This window comes from Capra hircus, chromosome 19 (assembly GCF_001704415.2).
Source record: "Capra hircus breed San Clemente chromosome 19, ASM170441v1, whole genome shotgun sequence".
NCBI lineage: Eukaryota > Metazoa > Chordata > Mammalia > Artiodactyla > Bovidae > Capra > Capra hircus.
In genome coordinates, this window is record NC_030826.1 from 62123745 (window position 1) to 62147342 (window position 23598).

Consider the following 23598-nt stretch of genomic DNA (forward strand, 5'->3'; position numbering starts at 1 on the left):
TCGCTGTGGGGTTGTCCTGCGGTCTGGCCTTGGGGTTGCCCCGCGGTCTGGCCTTGGGGTCGCCCTTTGGTCTCGCTCTGGGGCCACCCTGCAGTCTGGCCTTGGGGTGGTCCCGCGGTCTGGCGTTGGGGTCGCCCTGCGGTCTGACCCTGGCATTGCCCCGCAGTCTGGCCTTGGGGTCGCCCCACAGCCTGCCTTGGGGTCGCCCTGTGGTCTCGCTGTGGCATCGCCCCAGGGTCTGGCCTTGGGGTCGCCCTGTGGTCTCGCTATGGGGTCACCCCACAGTCTGGCCTTGGAGTCGCCCTGTGGTCTCACTGTGGGGTCGCCCCGCGGTCTGGCCTTGGGGTCGCCCTGTGGTGTCGCTGTGGGGTTACCCCGCGGTCTGGCCTTGGGGTCATCCCGCGGTCTGGCCTTGGGGTCGCCCTGTGGTCTCGCTGTGGGGTCACCCTGCAGTTTGGCCTTGGGGTCGCCCTATGCTCTGGCCTTGGGATCGCCCTATGCTCTGGCCTTGGGATCGCCCTGTGGTCTCGCTGTGGGGTCGCCCTGCGGTCTCGCTGTGGGGTTGTCCTGCGGTCTCGCTGTGGGGTCGCCCTGTGGTCTCGCTGTGGGGTCGCCCTGTGGTCTCGCTGTGGGGTCGCCCCACGGTCTGGCCTTGGGGTCGCCCTGTGGTCTCGCTGTGGCATCGCCCTGTGGTCTCGCTGTGGGGTCACCCTGCAGTCTGACCCTGGCGTCGCCGCGCAGTCTGGCCTTGGGGTCGCCCTGAGGTCTGACCCTGGCGTCGCACCGCGGTCTGGCCTTGGGGTCACCCTGTGGTCTTGCTGTGGGGTTGTCCCGTGGTCTGACCATGGCGTCGCCTCGTGACCATAAGGAAAAGTGCCTGCGCCGCTGCCAAGAATGCACACGAGTCCGAGGACACCAAGGGATGGTCGTTGTCTTTATTCGAACACACGGGCTTCCAAACTACAGGTGATGCATCTAACAGAGCACAGCATGCAAACAGAGGCCAGAGGGGACAGTGTCAGAGCAGCGCAGCAGCTGGCACACCCATCTCGGCCACGGTGAACCAAACGCGACCGGACAGCTGAACGGCCTCCGCGCGGCCCCGAAGGGAAACCACAGCCGCCAACCCTGCCTCCTCCACACAGACTTGGGGTCTGATTGACACAGGACGGTTTTCAATGAACAATTTAAACCTAATGTGTCCTTCAACCCTCCCCCCCCCACCAACAGAGCAAAAGCAATGATTTCAAGCGTCTCTGATCGTCTATATAAGATACTCTGAAAGAGTCTAATAGAGGAGAGACGAGGTGAATTTTTAGACTCAGAAGAATCACAGCCTTCATGGATGATGTGAATAGCCCCCGCAAGAATCACATTTTTCCCAGGGAGAGTATCAACAAAAGGCTACCGACAGTCACAGGGATAAAACGCCTGGAGTTACGCTGAGGCGACAAGGACACAGGTGTTTAATCAAAAAATGCGACGCCACCTTTTGTCTTATTTTAGAAAAACAGGTTCTTAGAAAGTAGACTTGATACTGTTTTCTGACAAGTGGGTCCTGTCTGCTCACACGGGAGGAGACACTGATGGGCACGTTTGCCGCTTTCTCTGGACGTTGGAGCAGGTCTGAGCCGCCTTCTCAGGGAGACCCCGAGAACTGCACAGCTCTTACACTGCTTCAGTGAACTTTTCCCAAATAACTGAGACCTGGGGACCCTAGGGACCGGAGACAGAGTGGAGGCGACACCCCTCTCCCAGGCCAAAAGGTGGCTGCAGAGCCTTGAGGAGCAAGAAAAGGGGCCCCAGGGACCCCCGCAATCCTGGAGCTACATCTGTACAGAGAACAGGGAAGCTTCTCTCTCGTGGCCCAGAGTCTCCAGACTTTAGACAGTGGTCCCCACTGTCTATTAAGAGCATCAAGGACGTCATTCCTCCAGGCACTGTGAGGGGCCACCGCACCCCACTAGCGGGGGCAGCCCTGCAGCAGAGCGCAGGTCCGGGCGCTCTGGGAGGCCCACCCCAGCTGAGTCCTCCTACAGGCTCCTAGTGACTGGAATCTTATGAAATCATTGGAATCACTGGAATCTTATGAAATCTTATGAACTCATTCTAAAATAAAATGAGTTTTATTTTAAAAACTCATTTTAAAGGAAGAATTGATTTATTAAAGTTCTCTATAAAAAAGTACAAATAGCCCAGTATATTCAGATGTTCTGTTTGGAATGAACAAATTAGATTTTTCCATAAGGTTTCAAAAAGTCTTTGGCGCCTGTGGGCCATAGTGCGGGTTATCATAAGGCTGTTTGATGACTGAGTTGGACACACACAATTATTAACTATCAGCTGATCACACAGATCAGAGGCACTGGGGTCCTAATCTCAGCTTTTAACCCTCCTGAGGGCTCCCGACACTGCAGGATTAACAGAATTGTGGCTGCGCCTTCCCTATGGCTGCCTCCGCCCAAACGGGGAACGGCAGGAACGCTGACAGTCACTATATTTCATAAAGTATAGCCCAAGTAACTCGAGGAAAAGGCTTTAAAAGACATCTCCCAACACTCCCTGTTAGACTGCAGCGTGGTGACTACCAGCCAGGGGACCCTTTCTCCCCTGCTGCCGGATCCCAAGAGTCATGCCCGGTTCCCTGCCCAGTGCCAGGGCCATGAGGATGTTTCCGGCGCCTGGCGGGGCAACAGACGCGGCTGCCCCTGCGGGGCTTCGAGAGCAGGAGACGGTGCACCGGACGGCAGTGAGAGGGTGCCTGCCACGGCGCTTCCTTTCCGGGGCTTTAAAACCGGACGGCCCCCACTCTGCCTTCCTGCAGCTCTGAGAAAACACCCCCAGCGACACACTCAGACTTCCGCGGGGTGCCCTGGGCGTGGGGCCGCCTGCGGAGCCCGGCGATTTTGCCCTTTCTGCCCGCTCCGCCCCGGGCTGCAGGCCGCCACCCTGCAGGACACTCGGGCCCCACCCAGAGCTGGGAGCCCCTTCACGGGGCGGGGGCTCAGGGGCCCGCCGTGGCCTTCCGGACGCTCTCGGGCCAGGAGCAGCAAACTTGCTCTCAAGCCTCCGGGAGCAGCTACGCCCCGCCGGGGCCCTCCCCCTTCCCGGCTTCCTCCTGCTGCGGGGGCGTCCGTCAGTCCTTCTGCGCCCAAGCCCGCCCTTGCCTGCACCCCTCGGCCCCCTCCCACGACCTCTCCCGGCCCAGAGCACAGCAGGGGCCCTCGGGGCGACCCCTCCCGCCGCAGACCGTGCTCATCCTCCAGGCGCGACTCGCATCAACCTGGGTCCTCGCGGTCTTCCATCCGACCTTCTCAGCCCGGGTTTCCAAAGACCTCTTCACCCTCTGATTTTCTCCCAAATTCCTGATAAGAAAGCCTAACACACCCCCCTCCGAGGACACAGCGGACAGTGACCCTGCGGGACGGTGAGCTCAGTCAGGCGGGCGGGCAGAGCAGACGCCGGGACCGGGGCTCCCCGCGACCTCCCGGCCCGCTGGCCCGCGCGGACCTCCCGGGAACCCTGCGGGCGGCGCACTCCAGGTGCTTCCTCAAACCAGGCCCCTGTGGGTCTAAACAAGACGCCGAGAGGAGGGGCAACCCCTCCCCGCGGCCCGCAGCCTCGCAGGACCGTCCGCCCCAGCGCTGCCTCTGGCAGGAAGGGGACTCGACCTTCTGAACGGCCTCTGGAGCCACGGGGTCTGGATTTCCAGGGCCTGCTGCTGCTGGGCCCACAGGCCCAAGCGATACCGCCTAGTCCTTCCCGGGTTGCTCGGGGGCCTGACCCCTCGAGGCCTCCTCCTCACTCCAACCCTTTGGCAGCTCCTCCCTGGGCTTTATTTTACCAGACCCCCGTGAAGGGGGTGAATCCACAGAACTTCGCTTCAATCCATTCTGCTAACCATCACCTACATGGTGTGTGCTTTCAACAGAACTATCGTGGGATGCTCAGTTTCTTAAAAAGCATCAGCTTTGATCTAAATTCGGGGCACAGCCACGCATCGACTCGCCCCACCACGGTGACCCTTGCTGACCCTGATCTTCCCCGGTTTCCCCCAAGTCTGTTTTCAAGCTCGAAGCCGCTCCCACAGGGCTGGCCCCACACAGGGGTTTCCGCACGTTCAGAAAGGATGGAAGCCCGCTGGGATGCGGGGCAAGGTTCCGGAGAAAGGCGGAGAAAGAGGAACAACCTGGAAGCCTGTCGGCCGCGGGAGGACAGAGCGGCTTCCCCGGCTCAGCGCCTGCTGGGGAGCACGCGATCCGAGCCGCTGTCCTGGACTGCCCTCCCCTTGCCGGGCGCCTGCCTGGGGACCTGTCCTGGGGTTGCTCCACTCCAGGGCAGGGTGACCGGCTGTTTCTTGGGTTCTCTCTATACCTGGGTCTCTTTCCATCAGACCAAATGAGGTGTAGGGGAGGATGGGCCAGACCCGCACAGACCCCCCACGGGGGCCCACGGTCCAGCAACGGTGGCTGAAGAAGCTCCTCTTCGCTGGTCTAACCTCTTCCCTACCCGGCGCCTCCTCCAATCACAAGTTCCCGGGATGGCAAGGCCTCTCGTCTCTTAAGGCCCCTCAGGGGTGGTGTGTCAGCCGAGAATCAGGGAAGAGCAGAGCGTAAAATAAAACGACACGTCCCTGGGAGGCCCTAGGGGCCGACGGGGAACGGGGCACCCCCAGCACTGACGGCCACGGCCTTCGACACGCGCTTCCTGCTGCTGCCGGCCGGCGCCCCCAGGCCCTCGCTGTGATGCTGTCTCACAGCTGTGCCCCCCCCAAGACCCGGAGAGAGCGCCGGCCTCCCGAGAGCATCTGCGGACCGCTCGGGCCTGGCCTTGCTGTCTGCGGACCGCTCGGGCCTGGCCTCACCGTCTGCAGGTGCGGAGTGGACGGTGGGTCGTGCCAGGGCCGGCATGCTCCTGGGGCGTCCACGCACCCACGTCGGGAAGGGCTTCCCGCATCACTAGCAGCAGCAAGGCTGCAGGAGGGGACAGAACAGATGAACCAAGTCTGGCCTGGGACCGCGAGGATGCCACAGCGGCACCCGCAGCCTGGGTCCCCTGAAGCCAGATGGTCCCCACGGCCCCAGGAGGGAGAGTGACGCAGGACCAGGGCACAGATGGTGCTCGGAGGGCAAGGGCGGGGGGGGGGGGTCTCACCTCAACATTATCTTCCAGAGAAAACTTCTGTTTGCAGGTAGAATTAAATATTTATACATATATATATACCTTATTGATCATGTAAAGTAGCCATTCACTTTCAGAATTAGATCTACTGCAATAAAAAATTAATAAAGCCACTCTAGTGCCAAGGCAGGGTACACACAGAGCGCGGGTGCGGAAGAGGAAGCTTTGCAAGGGGAAGGAAGCTAAAACTTGATCATAAAAGCAAGTTAGAAACAAGGGCCTTCACAAATATAGCACAGTTGTGTCTTATAAAATTATTATAATACTCTCTTTATACTTGATACGATTATATCAATAATATAGATTCACTTGTTATTAAGGTTTATTATAAACATGCAAAGTTCATTGCATGAAGCGTTTGCAAAACATATTAAAATCCTTCCAGCAATAAGCCTCTTTGAGCTGATACGCATCCAGGTTTCCTGACTGCAGCGCCAGGCGTGTCATTCGACACGACGCCCTGGGGCACCCACACTGTTCACCTCAGAAGATGGGGATGGGGGCGCGGGGTCCTGGGGCTGGAGCCACACCGGGTGAGCTGACTGTACATCGTACTCTCATAGACACCGCAGCCCGTTCAATAAATAAGTACAAAAGGGGAGGGGCGCACGCTTCCACTTCCCAGGCAGCAGGCAGTGAAACAGCAGTGTGTGGACGGGGTTGGCTAACAACACTGTGAGTAGTGGCATGATGGCTGATGGCACCCTGGATCCAGAGTCATCTCTCGGAGATTATGAATGTCCCACACTCACTCACACACACACACACACACACACACACACACACACACACACTGGTCTGTCCTTGATCTGATTTCTTGTGCTCATTTAGCGGATTCCTTAGAAGATTTGGCCTCTTAAAAAGACATGCAAGTATCAAAACAGTTATCAGCCAAGTCAGGTACAAGATGACAGACGCCCCCAACACCCATCTAGGGTTCTCTTCCTCTCTCTAAACCAGTGACCGCAGTACGGGAACCGTGAGCGGGTTACAGCGCCTGGGAGCAGTGAGCTTGCAAACTGGACTAGACTTCTCCCAGCCTCTCGGGCTCTGGGGACAGTGTCCACGGAGGCAGAGGACACAAGCGGCGGGTTTTCTGAAGCCCTCCCAACCCCCGAGTCCTGCCTCGCTCGCGCTCTGGGACCTCCATTCTTTTATTCCAAAGACGTGGTGGGTGGAGATGTTTCCGGCCCCCTAGACCGTGTGGTTCATTTGAACATCTCTGATCGGGAAATCTGGATGGTGACAATCAACAGAGGGTTTGGGAAACACATCAAACAGTACCAAAAAAAAAAGTGGGCCAGAGTCTGTCTGCTTTCCAGGAAGGGTCGATCCCCCGCCAGGTGTCACCTCTACGTAAAGCGGATGCTGACGTGACGTCATCTTCCGCCGAGATGACGCAGCCGAGCGCGGGGACCGCCACCCTACAGTTTCCAGGCCTCCACCTGGAACAGGGAGGGCCGAGGCCGGCAAACTCTAGGGTGGGGGTCGCTTCCCAGGCGGGGGCGCGGGCGAGGCTTCCGCGAGGTGTCTCATACCGCGCTCTGCAGGATGGGGTGCACGAACTGGGGGTTGACGTACGAGAAGCCTTCGAAATCAGACTGGTCGATGTTAGCGATGACCAGCTGGTCGGGCGGCGTCAAGACAGGCTGTCCTCGCGTGAAGAACTTGTCAAAGTTCTCTGCTCCTTTGCCGCACTGTGGAGAGAAGGGAAAGGAGAGGTCGCTGGGGGTTCCGCCACCGACCCCGGGGGCCGCTCTCCGCGGGGCGGGCCGGGGCCTCAGGCCGGTCCGGCGGGACGAGCCCTGGAGGGTTTGCGGCCGAGCGGCTGGCGAGCCGGAGCCGGGCACAGCGATCGCGCACGAGGTCACTCGCGGGTGAATCGGCCAGCAGCCCGGAGCCGGAACCGGAAGCCAGGCGGGGGCCGGCGTGCCGGCGGGGCCGGGCCGGCCGCGCCAGAGAGCCGGGTCTCCTGTGTTCCGCCCACACTCCGCCCGGCCCTTCGGAGCCACGGGGACAGACACCACGCGCTCAGGGCCGCGGGTCAGTCTGCCAGCTGGCAGGCCGGGAAGTCGGGGAATGCGCACAGTCGCCCCTGCCCTGAGAGGCTGGGGGCCTGTCGCACGTTTGGGTCTTTGCAGCCGTGTTTGTCAAGTTGTGTTATGCTTGTCTTCCAGCTAGGAGGTTCTGAAAACCTCGACCCTAAATTCATCTTCAGCCAGGACGGGATCAGCATGGAGGCAAGGCTGGCCTCTTCCTTCCCGGGCTCAGGGGATGGGGGCACTTCTGCCAGCCAGCAGACAGGCGGCCACGGAGCTCACTGTTTGTGGTTCCGGCCGGAGGGCGTGCGTGCCGGGGTCCCTGGACCAGAGTGTCTGCCTGTCCCAGACGCCCACCGCTCCCCTCCCGGGCCCAGCAGGCACTTCATGCGCCCGGGGCTGCGGGCAGAGCTGCCCGCCTGGGGGAGGGGTTCTGGGAAACACAGCAGCGTAGGCAGCACTGCTTGGGAGCCTGACCCCCAACTAAGAGGCAGGGGTGTCCTGCACACACTCCAGTCCCCAGAGGGGCGGCAGGTTGGGGTCCCGGATCTCAGGGCGACTCTGAGGCAGAGTGCTGGGGGTGCCCTGGTGACATGAGTGACCATCTTCTCCTCCCCCAGCGGGGACCTCAGGGTGGCACAAAGCAGTCCTGAGTCTGCGGAGCTCCCCCACCTCTCACAGGGCACAGGGGAGACGTGGGGCCACCCCACGCTCCACATTCCCAGGGAGCGCAGAGCGCCTTCGGAGTGAAGGCCAGCAGATGCCCACTCCCACGTTCGGGGCCCCCACCAGACCATTCAGAGTCCAGGCTCTTCAAGGAAGAAAGGACGGGAATTTTCCGAGACTCAATCAGGGGCCACACTTGATTCATCAGGAAAACCGACCAACAGCAACCAACCTCCAGACACTCTGGGGCCCCCACGACTGGTCAGGACAGAGAGACGGTGCGGGTGCGGAGGTCAGGAGGTGGCCCCAGCCTGGCGTGTGTGCTGGACGGCTCCCTGGGCAGTCCCGAGCCCAGACTGCCTCTGTGGCCGCAGCAGTGCGTCTGATACCCCGGGAGGGTTGGGGTTCAGGGCTGAAGTGCCCGGCGGTGGCTTCGGGCAGCGCACACGCTCCCCCGAGAAGATGGGGAGCGAACACTTGCCTCCTGCGGCTGCCATGAGGTTAAAGGAGCAGCTGGGGAACCCTGAGCCGGCGATGAGGTCCGACACAGACCCAAGATGGGCCCCACACACGCGGGCATCTGGCAGGGACGAGGCATGCAGCTAACTCGTGAGGGATGAATGAACTATTAGTAATCCGCCTCCTGCCCGACTCTGGATGGAGCACTGCCTGCCTAGTTCACTGGACGTTCCTGTGTCTCCCACCCCATTCCCCGATCTGGACTGAACTGCCCGCCTGGTTCTCTGCGCGCTTCTGGCCATTTGGTAAAATCATCGACGAGTGAAATGAATTGGGAAGGTCAGGCTGGCAGGAGGGGGTCACAGGAGGCTTGGGATATGCGCTCCCCTCCTGGAGCCCCACAGAGCTCACAGCCTCTGCATCTGTGCACAGGGCCGCGGGGAAGAGACGGCGTCTGCTCCTCGGACTCTCAGCTGGGACCCCGGCCTGCGAGGGGCCAGTGACAACGCACAACACACACGCTGGTCTCAAGCCTACCCTTCACACCTGAGTGTCCCGATGACAGAGAGATTAGACCCACGGGCACCAGCATGGGGATTAGGGTGAGTGTGAGTAGCTCCACAACGCTAGTTACAGAGCAGAACACCACACCAAACTCAGCACAGCAGGAAGGGTGTGGAACGAAGCCGGAGGAGAGGTGGACAGCGCAGCGAGGGGAGGACACTCCCTGCGGGCGGGGACCGTTTGCCAAAGACCAGACATGGCAGCTTTGTCTCGGGGCAGGCCGGTGGTCCCAGCAGAGGGGGCGGGGGGCACATCGCCCGCAGTGGGGCTCAGCTCCCTGACTCTCCATTTAGTTAAGGAGCCGGTGGAAGGAATGAGCGGGCGCCCGGGGAGGTCCCGTCTATACCAGAGAGCTGTCTGGCGAGGGGTTGGGACGCCGGGGTATCTGTGCTTCCTCAGACCAACATGCGGAGGGCGGGGGCTCCGTGCACGGCCCAGGCAAGCGGGAGCACACGCCAGGATTAGGCAGTGCGGTTAGTTTGTTCATCGCATCACTCAAGGTTCCGAGAGGTGCTCACCGAAGGCCTGGACGCCCACTGAAGCCAGTGCATTTTGGTGCAGAAAGTCTGGAGGAGGAGAACGGACAGAGGAGGGTTTGGAAGAGAGTCAGTGCCCGTGCAGAGGAGCCACAGGGTCACATGAGCCACGTGGGGCACCCCTGAGGTGGACCTCCGTGTGAAGGTTCACACACGCACGCAGCCTTCTGGAAGCTTACAGAAGTGAGTGAGCAGCAGGCACGGTCCGTGCAGAGGGTGGTCTTACATCCTTCCCTGCGGCTTGACTGCCTCTTTCCACACACAGAGTTTGTATTTTAATGATAATTCAAAAAAATGAGCTGGGGCCTCTTTCACCTCCTGCCAGTGTTCCCTGGAGACAGACCCTGAGTCTCTGACAAAATTAAACATAACTCCTCTCACCTGCCCGCAGAGCCTCTTAGGGAAGGCCACTCCAGGTCAGGAGGTAGCTGATTTATGGGTGACTTTGCCCATAAGTGGGGCTTCCCTGGTGGCTCAGATGGTAAAGAATCTGCCTGCAATGCAGGAGATGTGGGTTCAGTCCCTGGGTCAAGAAGATCCCCTGGAGAAGGAAATGGCAACCCACTCCAGTATTCTTGCCTGAAGAGGAGCCTGGCGGGCTACAGTGCATGAGGTTGCAAAGAGCTGGACATGACTAAGTGACTCGATGGACGTGAATCTGAGTGAACTCCGGGAGTTGGTGATGGACAGGAAGGCCTGGCGTGCTGCAATTCATGGGGTCGCAAAGAGTCGGACACGACTGAGCGACTGAACTGAACTGAACTGAAGCGACTAACACTTTGCCCATAAACAGACACACTGAAGGGGCAGGTTCCTGCAGGGTGAGGGCCTGCATATCTGAAGGCAGAGGTTGCAACTAATTGCGCCCTGTATTCTCTGGCATAAAAACACACATGCCTCCTGGTCTTTCTTTACACTAATAGCCAGCTTTATGGCGTTCGAGGCTGCTTCTCCAAGGAGGGCTGTTGTCCTGAGTAGCATCGTGGGGGACCTTCCTCCAGACCACGGCCAGTGACCACGGGTCTGCACTTTCCCCATTGCCTCCACCTCCCCACCCTGCCCTACAGCTCCCTGGGCCTTGCAGGAGAGCTGCTCATTCATATTGATAATTACTTTAAAAGTCTCATTTCTTCACGTTTCTCTCTTGAGCAGAATAGCATTTGGGAGCATGATTACCAAGGAATAGGAAGGCTTCTTGCCTCCAATTAACCAAGAAGATGCCGTCCTGGCCACGTTCCAGGCTTAAATCAACACCAGCACGTCACCTATGGCAGATTCCAATCCCCCAAGGCTGGTTAGTGTCCCCGCGCTGTCGGCGACCCTCCCAGAGCCTTGAGCATCTTGACTTTAATTAGCATCATTGCAGCTGGTTCCACGGAAGGACTCTGAGAAGGAACCATCTGCCACTGGGGAGGGCTGATGAGACGCGCCCCAAGGCTCCTGATCCAGCCTCCCCAGTCCTCCTCTTCCTCCTTCCTGGAGGGCAGCTGCTGCTCCCTGTAAGCACCTTCTTAGAGCAAAAGACTACAGCACCGTGAGATGCCCTTGAAAGTGAAAGTGGTCACTCAGTCGTGTCCGACTCTTTGCAACCCCCACGGACTGTGGCCCATCAGGCTCCTCTGTCCATGGTATTCTCTAGGCAAGAACACTGGAGTGAGTTGCCATGCCCTCCTCCAGGGGATCTTCCCGACCCAGGAACTGAAGCTGGGTCTTCTCCATCACAGGCAGAGTCTTATCGTCTGTGCCACCAGTGAAGTCTGAGAAGCCCTTAGTTCTAGGAAATGCACATGGAATAATGTCGGTGTGAACCTGTGGCTTTCTCTCAGGGGACCCAGAAAATACATGTATGTGTGTCCTCAGCTCGCTGCCATCACAGCGACGCAGAGGAAGGAAGACACGGGGCAGTGGTGGGAGGTTAACACTTAGGGGGTCCAGGGAAAGGGCATTCAGCAATCTGTGCAGCTCTTCTGTTTCAAGTAATGATTATTTCAAAATAAATAAAAAATACTAGAACACTGCACTAACTTGGATAATAAAACCATCATCACACTGCCTAAACAAACTGAGGACCCTGTGAGATAAAGGACTTAGAGGCGAATCTGACTGTGTCTTATCACCGTCCAGATGAAAGTTCTTTTCTGTTTTCGTAGGTAAAATAATAATAGTAATTTCTCAAGAAAGGCCACCTGATACAGACAGCCCTGTTTCTAAAGTTCTCTGCTCCCCTGTCAATCCTGGGTGTATTTCTCAGCGTTCACTTTGTAGATTAATTTCTAATCACCATTTCAGTGCAGTGGATGCTTTTGGCTGACCCGTGAACTAACTATTCTGCTCCTTGGTGCTGGCGGATAGGATTCAAGAAGAGAAGCACCAATTAACTCTCTGATTAGGATATTCACATCAACTGTTATTTCTCGTAGGCAGGCTGAACAGAAATGTGAATGCTGTTCTTGGGCTTTTTAGTCGCATGAATAATTGTTGTTCAGTCATTCAGTCTTGTCTTGACTCTTTGTGACCCCATGGACCGCAGCACACCAGGCTTCCCTGTCCTTCACCTGGAGCTTGCTCAAACTCAGGTCCATTGAGTCAGTGAAGCCATCCAACTATGAATAGTAAATCAAGATAAAAGCCTACAAAATGCAAAGTGACACGTGCTTCTGAGGGCGGCTGCAGGGATAAGGACTCGGGCCTTTCGTGTTTTCAGGAAAAACAAACAGAAGGTGCTTTCCTCTTCCAGGGAGTTCTCCCGGTGCTGGCCAGGCAGGCGGCTGCACCGTCCTCTCCTGATACCTGGTTGTTTATGGATGTCACCGGGAGGCAGCCCAGATCCTCGAATTTCTCATTAGTAACCGGACACGAGTCCTTTCGGGGGCAGCGTCTTCTTTAAACTCAAAAAAGGGACCTTCTTACATGAGATCTTTGGGACATAGCCTCTTTCGATGACTCAGCTTTGTCTTTCAGATCATCAGGCAAAACTGAGGTTCTTGCTTTGTTGTATTTCCTTGAAGAGAAAACTGAAACCCGCTCGGTTTGTACTTTTCTTCCATAAAGGAAGCTACGTGGCTGCCTTGTCTCCAGGAGAGAGCACGGCAGCACAGTGTCTGGTTTTGCCCAGTACACGAGGGACGGCCCGCCTCCTGGAACAGCCTCTCCGCCATCACACAGGGTCTCCCACCTCGGGGGCCGCGGGAGCAGGTGCACCCCTGAGCCTCCAGATTTGCCCCACCCTGTGGGAAATGGCCGTGGCCGCTCCTCCCGGCCCACGTTCACGCGAGACCCGGGACAGAACCCAGGCCGTGCTGTACTGCAGAGCCTGCCCTTAATGCTGCCGAGAGGGCGAGTTCTCTCAGAGCCTCCTGGGAGCCCAGGGCCATCGCGAGGTGCGCTGGGCTGTGGGATTCCACATCTTCCAGGCGCATGGGTACAGCTTCAGGGATGTAGCTTTGGGAGGAAAGAAGACACGCAGGGCCAGGACACCTGGAGACCCCTCTCCCCCTAGCTGAGCTCCGTGGCGGCCCAGGGATAGAACATCTCAACTCTCCGAGGGACGTCAGTGATCCTGGAATAAGCTTTCACTGGAGGATCCAAAAAAAGTTTAAACAATAAAACAAAGATGAGCCTCCCAAGCTTACATGCACAAACTTGATCTCCAGCTGCGCCCTGCAGATAATTGCGGGCACCTGAACTCTTTCTGTTAGTATTTACAATAACCAAGACCATGATTTCACGAGGGGGGGCAGGTGCTAACAGTCCTTAATCCAATAAATCTCAGGGAAGTCAGCTCTCCAGCGCTTGGTATAAAAGCAACGAGCGGCCCTCACCAAGACTGACACGCGAGGCAGCCAGGGCTTTAAATGTGGCTCCGAGCAGAGCTGCTGTCAGAGGTGGGCTCACTGCATGGGAAAAGAGCTGCTGGCAAAAAAAAAACTTGCCTGATATTTTGTCAGCAGCGAAAGCCAGGGTGGTGCTCCTGCGGCTCTCTGTGAAATCACAACACCGCCCACAGGAGAAGTCTCAGCTCTGCGTTTTATCTATAAATGCCTCTGACCCTGTCGTTGGCTCTGGACGAGGGAACCACGTCGCAGGGTAATGTCGGGGCCGCCATGTTCCCTCCGCGGCCGCACGTCCGGCAGCCTCAACAGAACCGGGGCCTACGGAGCTTCCAGCGGGTGGAATCGGCGCTCCTGGGGCTGTTCCCGGTGCGGGAGGGCCCGTCCCCTGAGGCAAGGCCTTGCCGTGCTGCCCGCGGGCGCCTGCTGTCAGGATGACTGTCCGGATCGGACTTCCCGACCGGGCCCCTCCCCGCCGACGCTCTTCGGCTTTGGGGCAGAAAGGCCACTGCCCTGCTCCTGCTCCAGCCCGCACGCGGTCCTGCCTTCCGCCCTTCTACACCTTCTCCGGCTGCGTCCTCTTCTGCGTCCACACGCCCGGCCCCCCTCACCAGGCGCTCCCACCAGCAGGCCCCTCCCGCCCCAGGCCCCGCCCCCGCCCCAGGCCCCGCCCCCCGCCCCAGGCCCCGCCCCAGGCCCCGCCCCCTGCAGGCCTGGGGCTCTGCCCCATAATTCCTGCTTCTGTCCTGAGCTCGGGGCTGTTTCTTCACAACCAGGGGCAGCTGGTCCACCCTCCTTATTAGTACCGTAACCCACGCTTGGTGAAACGCCAGCCGGGCAGCAGCAAGGCTCCAGGAATAAAGAAGTAAACACACCCTGATCCTGGCTCAGCTGCCTGACTCTGGTCCCGGGAGTTCGGTGGGCCTGGGGAGCGACCTGCCTTCTCCACTACCAGAGCAAGGACCCCATGTTTCCCCCACGTCTGAGTTCGGGGCCACCGTAGCCACGAGTGGGAGGCTGTGCCAAGAAATGGTTTCTTCTGAAGATGAAGTTAGAACAGAGAGAAGACGACGACGGATATTCTGGTTGACTCGGCTGCATGTCCCCTCTTTCTGGAGCGTGACTGACAAGCAATTGCACTTTGCTCAACACGCAAAGCAGGGTCAGCCCGTGCCTCTACGCTGTTGCTGCACAGAAACTAAGCTGTGAGTAGGACGCTACTGTGGGCTTCCCAGGCGGCTCTAGTGCTAAAGAACCTGCCGCCGGAGCAGGAGGCGGGTGCGATCCCTGTGTCGGGAAGATCCTCTGGAGGAGAGCATGGCAACCCACTGTAGTATTCTTGCCTGGAGAATCCCATGGACAGAGGAGCCTGGCGGGCTGCAGTCCATGGTGTTGCAAAGAGTCGGACACGACTGAAGCAACTTAGGGCACGTGCACAGGATGCTGTTGGATCAGTCAGTTCAGTCGCTCAGTCGTGTCCGACTCTTTTCGACCCCATGGACTGCAGCACACCAGGCTTCCCTGTCAGTTACCAACTCCCGAAGCTTACTGAAACTCATGTCTATTGAGTCAGTGATGCCATCCAACCATCTCATCCTCTGTTGCCCCCTTCTCTTCCCGCCTTTAATCTTTCCCAGCATCAAGGTCTTTTCCAGTGAGTCAGTTCTTTGCATCAGATGGCCAAAGTATTGGAGTTTAAGCTCAGCATCAGTCCTTCCAATGAATATTCAGGACTGATTTCCTTTAGGATGGACTGGTTGGATCTCCTTGTAGCCCAAGGGACTCACAAGAGTCTTCTCCAGCACCACAGTCCAAAGGCATCAGTTCTTCCGCGCTCAGCTTTCTTCACAGTCCAACTCTCACATCCATACGTGACCACTGGAAAAACCATAGCTTTGACTAGACGGACCGTTGTTGGCAAAGTCATGTCTCTGCTTTTAATCTGCTGTCTGGGTTGTGTACTGCCACATACCTCTCATATTTAACTTAAGAAGCCTGAAGAGATGTGAAAGGGGAGAGAGAAAATCCCTGACGGAGTACTCCACTGAGCCCTCCTGCAGCGCCCTTCATTACTGTCTTCATCCAATGCCCTCCTGCACCAGGCTCTGCAGCCTGGAGGTGGGATCCACTCCCACGGGAGCTTCCTGACTCAGCCAGGACCGGCTACAGAGAAGCTGGGTGGCAGAGACACAGGGCCCTACTTGAAATGATGACTCAGGAGGAAGTCAACTGACCCGATTAATTTCAGCTTTTCTTTAGTTTGTGCTAAAAATATCTTGGAAAAAGAAAATCAGTAGGCTCACCAGCAGCAGTTTTATTCTTGGAGGAGAGGACACATAAGCAGATTGAATGAGAAAGCTGCTGCTCTAAGAAAGCCACAAGCCCCCCAGAGCTACCTCGGCGCCCCGGGAGGGTCCCTGTGCAGGCTCAGGCGGCCCCTGTCGGAGGAGACAGATTCAGGCCGAACTAGCCCCGTGGACGTTCTGATGCTGCCTGTTAGTATGGCTGTTCCCCAGTGCTCTGGGAGGCCGCCCCCGCTCCCGGCTGAGATGGGGTGTGAAGATGCAGCCACGGGCAAAGGGGAAAGGTCCCGGGGCCAGAACACCGGAGCCGCGTCCTGGTTCCACCACTTAGCCGTGTGTGTCCTCGAGCAAGTGAGTCAGCCTCTCTGTGCTTCCGTGTTCTCAACTGTAAACTGGGGACCACAGTCGCCACCTCCCGGGTTGTTGTGAGGGTTAAACGAGTGAATTTGTAAACGGAACAGGCCCAGGGGAGGTCATACAGGAAGAATGGAAGCCAAGGCACTGTGCTGGAGACAGGCGGACACGGTCCTTGGGGCGGGGGCCCGGCCAGCATGTGGACCGTGCCCAGGCCCGCTGGTGGGCCAGCTGAGGCCTCCTTATGCTTTGGGGTCCCCGCTGGCCGAAGCCAGGCTGAGAGAGCTGCAGACAGTCCAGGGGGCCTGCCAAGGCCAAGCCAGGAGGTCCTGCCCTGGTTCTCACATCGTGTGGGGGGAGCTCTGCTGCCTACGGAGGGCATGGGGGCCACACGACTGAGGCCCGCTGAGAACTGCAGAGGCTGGGGGGTCACCAGCCCCTTCCCTCCAGAAGAAAGCCCCATATCCCCAGGAAGAAGGGCCGGGCACCGACTCACCACTTTGGGCTTGAAGGGTGGCTGGATCTCACGGTTCTCCAGCTTCTCCCAGTCGATTCTCCGGAAGAAGGCGTGCTCCCGCACATCCCGCTCGCCCTCGGGCCCGCAGCCCAGCCGCTTCCCAGGGTGCTTGGTCATCAGCTAGAGGCGGGGGAGAAAGAGGCTCTCAGTGGGACAGGGGCTGACGCGCACAGTCCCGGACTGTGCGCAGAAACCCGCTGATAGCCGAGCCGGAGCGCTCTCGCCAGAAAGATAAAAGAGGTGACGTGAGGTGATGGATGAGTGAAGTCAGCTGTGGGAGCCCTTTCACACTGTGTGTCTAGGTCAGACCAGCACACTTAGGCCTTAAATACGTGCCATTTTTCTCAACTACAATCAGTACAACTGAAAAAAGAGAGGAACAGACAGATCCACCGGACCACCGCCAGGGGTGGGTGGGAAGGCGGCTGACAACAGCGCCCGCCCTCGGGTTGCTCTGCACCCAGATCGAGAGCCCCTGTGCCGCAACTGCGATCCAGCCAGGCCAAATAACAAGCTTGTTAAAGGCACAGTCGCTACACCTGGTGTGTGCTTGAAGTGTCAGGCCAGCATCACGCGCCTGCTTGCTGTCTGGACCCAAATGCTCTGAACCAAGACTCATGGTTCACAAAAGCACACTCTGTCACAAGAAAGGCGCCACCTGAAACCTGGGGGCGTGGGCGCGTGGCCCCCCGGATGCCTCTGAGACGTGCCAGGAGGCATCTCCGGCCTGTGACTCACCCCTTTGCAGATGGACACGGCCTCCTTGGACAAGGACTTGGGGTACGAGACGTTGTGCTCCATGATGGACTGGAACAGCTCATCCTCGTCCTCGCCGTCGAACGGAGGCTGGTGCGGGGAAGAGGGGGAGGGGCGACTTAGGCTGAGAGGCTCACCCCTCGGGCCGCAGATGCCGCTCAGAGCCAGGGAACAGCTGGCTCCTTGCACCTGCGGGCTGCACACCTCGCGGGCTGATTACTTTTAATTAGGTTGGTGGTTGAATGTGTTTTCCATTTTTTTCCTCTGTCTCTTTAATTATCTTGCCCTGGGCAACCCCAAAAACCTTTAGGGAAAATGCTTTTGAGTAATGCTTCTAACGATTTGCAAATAAATTATAATTAATCCATGAACCTGTTCTTAATCTCTTCTGCTTCTCCTAGGTCCATACCATCTCTCTGTCCTTTATCGAGCCCATTTTTGCATGAAATGTTCCCTGGGTATCTCTGATTTTCTTGAAGAGATCTCTAGCCTTTCCCATTCTATTGTTTTCCTCTATTTCTCTGCATCATTCACTCACACAGGCTTTCTTATCCCTCCTTGGTATTCTTTGGAACTGCATTCAGTTGGGTGTATCTTTCCATTTCTCCTTTGCCTTTCAGTTCTCTTTTCTCAGCTATCTGTAAGGCCTGGGATGGACTGAGGGCAGGAGAAGGAGGGGACAGAGGGTGAGAAGGTTGGACGGCGTCACCGACTCCATGGGCATGAGTCTGAGTGTTAGAAGCCACTGGCTTCGAGTCTGAGACTCTGGGGGCTGGCCCAGGAGGAGGTCTCTGGGGAGGACGCCCAGGAGGCCTGGGGATGGAGGGGGGACAGGATGGCAGAGGGGGTGGCGGGGCGACCTGGCCACAGGCCTGAGCGGGACCGTCTCCCCTGGCCAGCGATGACCAGCCCGTCTCTCCTATAACGGGCACCCGTGGAAACGGACCCCGACGTGTCACCCCCAGCCTCGAAGCTGCCACACGAAAGTGTGAATCAGGGAAAGCGGCCTTGCTGTCTGGACTTGAGTCGGGTCGTTCACGTGGATCAAGGAGGGGAACTAAGCTTTCTGTGGCTTCGTGAACAGACGCCTCCCACAGGGATTACAATCCAGCCAGTTTTACTGTCAAAGTTTGAAAGGGGAAACTAGCTGCTGCTGCTGCTGAGTCGCTCAGTTGTGTCCGACTCTGCGACCCCATAGACGGCAGCTCACTAGGCTCCCCCGTCCCTGGGATTCTCCAGGCAAGAGCACTGGAGTGGGTTGCCACTGCCTTCTCCGGAAATTAGCTGGATGGAGGCAAACTTGAGCTTTGCCAGCTGCCGTCTCGCTGACAATGCTGCTGTGGAACTGGCTTTTCTGTGTTTACCAACTGAGATATTTAATCTTAAAAAGAATGTTTCCTTGAGGGGAGAAAACCTAAATAAATAATACACAAGCCCCTTTCTTAATACCAAGTGTTAACATCACTGAGAAATAATGACCCAATATAGGCAGAACCTCTTATTTCTTAAAAGACTGTTTTCGTGTCTCTGAGATGTATGACGCAATCAAAGCACGAGAGGCCACGGGCGGGGGGTGGGGTCTCCCAGCCCAGCGGGAAGCCAGCAGTCGCCTGACCCCCAGGCCCTGGGCCAGGCACCCTCCCCGCGCTGCCCTAGGGTCCTCCTCACTCCGCTCCAGCCACCTGCGCGGCGTCCTGGCATCTCTCCAGCATCACCGAACACCTGCGCCCCAGGGCCTCTGCTTGCTGTCGTCCAGCCTGGAATGCTCGTGGACACCCCTCCCTTCCTTGCAGTCCTAACTTCATCTTCTCCGTTAGGTCCTCCCTGGCCACCCTAGCTGACGTTCCAGACTTCCCTCCTCCAAGCCTGCATGTTCCTCTCCTGGTTTGCTACCCTTCTTCTGAGTTTATTGCTATTACAGTCAGCCAACCGTAGGTCGAAAGTGAAACAAAAGTCCAAAACATTTTAAAAAGCAAAACCCAGGATTCCCCGGCCATCCCGTGGCTAGGACCTGCCTTCACCGCCAGCACCCGGGTCTGATCCCTGCTGGGACACTAATATCCCACAAGCCATGCAGGATGGCCAAAAATACATGAATACAGGAAAAGGGAAACTTGGATTTGCCACACACCGGCAAACACTTAAAGAGCACTGGTGCCGTATTTACAGTTACGTACGCAGCGCTTACAGCGCGCTGGTTTTCAGCAGACACAGACCATTGACACCGTATTTACAACCACGTACGTAGCACAGGACACGCCCGGCCTGCGCAGACACTGTGCCGTCTACTCCAGCACTCGCACCTCCAGGACCCGGAGGTCTGCGGGTCGGGGAGCCAGTCCCCCCAGGACCCGGAGGTCTGCGGGTCGGGGAGCCAGTCCCCCCAGGACCCGGAGGTCTGCGGGTCGGGGAGCCAGTCCCCCAGGACCCGGAGGTCTGCGGGTCGGGGAGCCAGTCCCCCCAGGACCCGGAGGTCTGCGGGTCGGGGAGCCAGTCCCCCCAGGACCCGGAGGTCTGCGGGTCGGGGAGCCAGTCCCCCCAGGACCCGGAGGTCTGCGGGGTCAGGGAGCCAGTCCCCCCAGGAACCGGCTGTCTGCGGGGTCAGGGAGCCAGTCCCCCCAGGAACCAGCTGTCTGGGGTCAGGGAGCCAGTCCCCCCAGGAACTGGCTGTCTGCGGGGTCGGGGAGCCAGTCCCCCCAGGAACCGGCTGTCTGTGGGGTCGGGGGGCCAGTCCCCCTAGGAACCGGCTGTCTGTGGGGTCGGGGAGCCAGTCACCCCAGGAACGCGGCTGTCTGTGGGGTCGGGGAGCCAGTCACCCCAGGAACGCGTGCTGCCTGCGGGGTCTGGGAGCCAGTCCCCCCCAGGAACCCAGCTGTCTGCGGGGTCCAGGCACCAGTCTCCCCCAGGAACCTGGCAGTGTGCGGGGTCCGGGAACCAGTTCCCTGCCAACGCTGAGCGGCAAACGCTCCTCATCTACAGTCTCTCTCTAGACTGCAGGCTTCCTGAAGGTCAGGTCTGTGTGCTGCTCAGAACCTTCACCAGGCACATTTAATACATTCGCATTGAAGGGATAATAAGTGAGTTGATGGAGGTGACTTGTCAGAAAGGGTGACTCTTTCCCAAGAACAAAGATTCAGAGACTTCTTTGGGGGTATTTATTTACATTTTCTCCTACGAAGGCTCTTAGCTACGGAGGGCAAGCTCCTCGGCACACTTGGAGGCTGATGGGAAAGAGAAAATCGCTCAGTCGTGTCTGACTCTTTGTGACCCTGTGGACTACAGAGTCCATGGGATTCTCCAGGCCAGACTACTGGGTGGGAAGGCTTTCCCTTCTCCAGGGGATCTTCCCAACCCAGGGATCGAAACCAGGAGGGATTCTTTACCAGCTGAGCCACCAGGGAAGCCCCTGGAAGGCTGAGAGGTCACCTGAAGCTGCCCGGGACAGGATCATTGGCAGAAACGGCTGAGACGTGCCTGGGGCTCCCCAGCCCCGCAGTCCCACGCCGAGCGCGTGGCCAGCCCTCTGCCTCTTGGGGGCCCGTGGCCAGCACAGCGCAGGCAGGAGAGATGCATGTGGGCTCCAGGCTGGCCCCTCAACACTCTGTCCCCCTCTCTCCACCGGCCAGTTGAGTAAGGAGGAGGCAGCGGTGGAACCTGAGGCCCTAGACGGCGGAGCCACAGCCGGGAGCAGCGTGGTCCGTGGATGACCGCGGGCTGAGCTCCCCACCCACAGGCCTGCCCCGAGACCCTGAGACGGATGTGCCCCTGTTGCTGCTAACCCACTGAGGCTTGGGGGGGTTGTCTGCCAACGGCGGCTCGTGTCCTGAGCCTAGTGACATGGACAGGGAGCCACACCTTAGAAAGAGGGACTCGGGCAGTGGTGCCCTTGGTGATCTGACCTGGGTCACACGGGCAAGAGGAGCCTAGTCTTCCTTTTCTCAACGGGAGGTTCGGCCTCGCTGACTTCTATGAAAAGTACAATGAATTGCCCAGGGAGAGATAAGGGCAGATGGAGAAGCTATTGAAACACCTCTTTGGGTTTAACTAACATCTTGCTTTGACGATGACTGTCTCCGCACACGCAGCAGCTGGTGCTTTCTGGAGAACCATGCACCTCACCCCGGCCCCGGCTGAGACACGGAAGCACCGCAGGCGGCTGCCGTCTGCACCGCGCGGGGGCTTCAGTGGGTGACGAGAAAGGTGCGCCGTCTGCACCCCGCCAACAGGGCTTTTTCGATCAGAAGATGAGCTTGGCGCCAGTTTTCCCGCTCTCACCAGGATCAGGCAAGTCTGACCGGAATCGGCCGCGCCCCATGACCTTGGCCTGAGAGACCTGCAGCCGTCATGCCACGCGGCCGCACATGAACGTGAAAACGCGAAACTTACCTGCCCGGCCAACATCTCGTACAACAGGACGCCATAGGCCCACCAGTCCACGGACTTCCCATACGGCTGATAGGCGATTATCTGTGAGAAGGCAAACACGTCGACTGCATTCAGTGAGCGAACAGGGAAGGCAAGCGTGCAGGCGCTTACACTCTGTTCTCCACACGAGGTGGCGACGATGCTTGTTGCCACCAGGGATTATAGAAAGAGGCACTCGGGCAGCGGTGCCCTTGGTGATCTGACCTGGGTCACACGGGCAAGAGGAGCCTAGTCTTCCTTTTCTCAACGGGAGGTTCGGCCTCGCTGACTTCTATGAAAGTACAATGAATTGCCCAGGGAGAGATAAGGGCAAATGTACAAGCTGGACCTTGTCTGAATCTTGATTCAAACCAACTGTAAAAAGAAGTTAGTAAAACTAAACTACAGTCTTGAGATTGGTTGATGTTAGAGGATTGTTGCTAATGTTGTTCCCTGGCTACAAGGTCTGAGGGTTAGTTACAAAGTGTCCTTCAGTTAGAAGCGAGAAGTATGCAAGGCCCATGTGCCTCAGAGATGTATCTGTGGGTGTAACATGACACATGGCATCTTAGATCTGGTTTAAATACTTGAGTAAAATGAACCCGCTGGCTGCAGCTGGTGATGGGCCCAGAGACCTTGTCCCCTACTCGCCCCTCTACCCCCTGGAGACTCTCAGATGTGCAGGCTTTTCATGTTTGTACTTTCTGAGTTTTCAGACAAGAACAGTCTTCAAGAGAAACTAAGGGCTCTCTGCAGGTCCCTCTGGCTCTCCTTGTCTTGCCGAGGAAACGAGCTCTGAAGCTACCACATCCGAACATGCGCCCCCTGGGAAAGGGGGTAGTACTGACTCGGATTTCTAAGAGACACTGCCTCGCAGGTAGGCTGTGGGCCTGAGCACACACGTTGCTGACCGTGGTGGCGCCCCAGAACTTGGGTGGAGGGTTCCGACAGGTGCTCAGTACAACCACCTGCAGCTCTGCAGACAAACTGGACTCTGGGATGGGATGCCCTAGAGGACTCTGGGATGCCCTAGAGGACCCTGGGGCGCCCTAGAGGACCCTGGGATGCCCTAGAGGACCCTGGGGCGCCCTAGAGGACCCTGGGATGCCCTAGAGGACCCTGGGGCGCCCTAGAGGACCCTGGGATGCCCTACAGGACCCTGGGATGCCCTAGGGAACTCTGGGGAGTCCTAGGGGACCCTGGTGTACCCTAGGCTATGTTTCCCCTACGTCTAAGCAATGTCCTGGGACATCAGCTAACTTCCTGTATGTCTGTCCACCCCGTTCTTTTAACGAGTTACTATTTCTCGCTGGGGTGTGAGGAGGATGTGTTCCTGGCTCCGTGTGGGTGGGAACGGGGCGCATGTTCGGATGTGGTAGCTTCAGAGCTCGTTTCCTCGGCAAGACAAGGAGAGCCAGAGGGACCTGCAGAGAGCCCTTAGTTTCTCTTGAAGACTGTTCTTGTCTGAAAACTCAGAAAGTACAAACCTGAAAAGCACAAAAAACCCTACCAAAATGTGTCCCTAGTTTATTCCCTAATGACATGAAATGCTGGAGTCCTACCAGTCCCCGATGGCCTGACCTGAGCAAGTAGAGGACCACAGATCCTGTCTGGGAGAGGAGGGCTCACTCGCCCAGCTCCTAGCGTGTCACACTGCACACTGTGTGTGGCCCAGGGAGCCAGCAACGACTGCTATTCTCAGACTTCAGGGGACAGAACCGAGAAGCACAACGCTTATGAAACTTGCCCGAGACCAAACAGATAATAAGTTGTGCTCTGAATATTGACATATTTGTTTTAAAACTACAATTTATGGCTTTCAAATACACGGAACCACTCACACTGGGATTAATAAAATATGAATCAAAGGGCTCTGAGGATTAGTTTAACAAGATTCAAAATCATCATTCCAGTTGTTGTAACTATATTTCAAAAGCCCTTGAGTAAAATTTGTTCTTGTAACTATATTAAAGAGAGGCCCTCAATCTG

At 57.7% G+C, this 23598-nt stretch overlaps 1 protein-coding gene across 1 annotated transcript; it reads right to left on the reverse strand.

Annotated features, from left to right (window-relative positions):
- On the reverse strand, positions 916 to 21779 carry LOC108638200 (protein kinase C alpha type-like). The gene is made up of 5 exons (XM_018063972.1): positions 21592 to 21779; positions 17188 to 17295; positions 16429 to 16569; positions 9428 to 9475; positions 916 to 6878 (listed from the first exon to the last, which is right to left on the reverse strand). Exons 1-5 carry the CDS (start codon positions 21604 to 21606, stop codon positions 6714 to 6716), a joined length of 477 nt encoding a protein of 158 aa, XP_017919461.1. The 5' UTR covers positions 21607 to 21779; the 3' UTR covers positions 916 to 6713.

Bases quoted from the DNA above. Each gene is read 5' to 3' on its own strand.
- LOC108638200 (XM_018063972.1), bottom strand. The intron at 16,570-17,187 runs GTGAGTCACAGG...CCCCGCCTCTAG, and splicing joins CCGTGTCCATCTGCAAAGGG to CTGATGACCAAGCACCCTGG. The intron at 9,476-16,428 runs GTGAGTCGGTGC...CTCCTCCTCCAG, and splicing joins CACCCTTCAAGCCCAAAGTG to ACTTTCTGCACCAAAATGCA.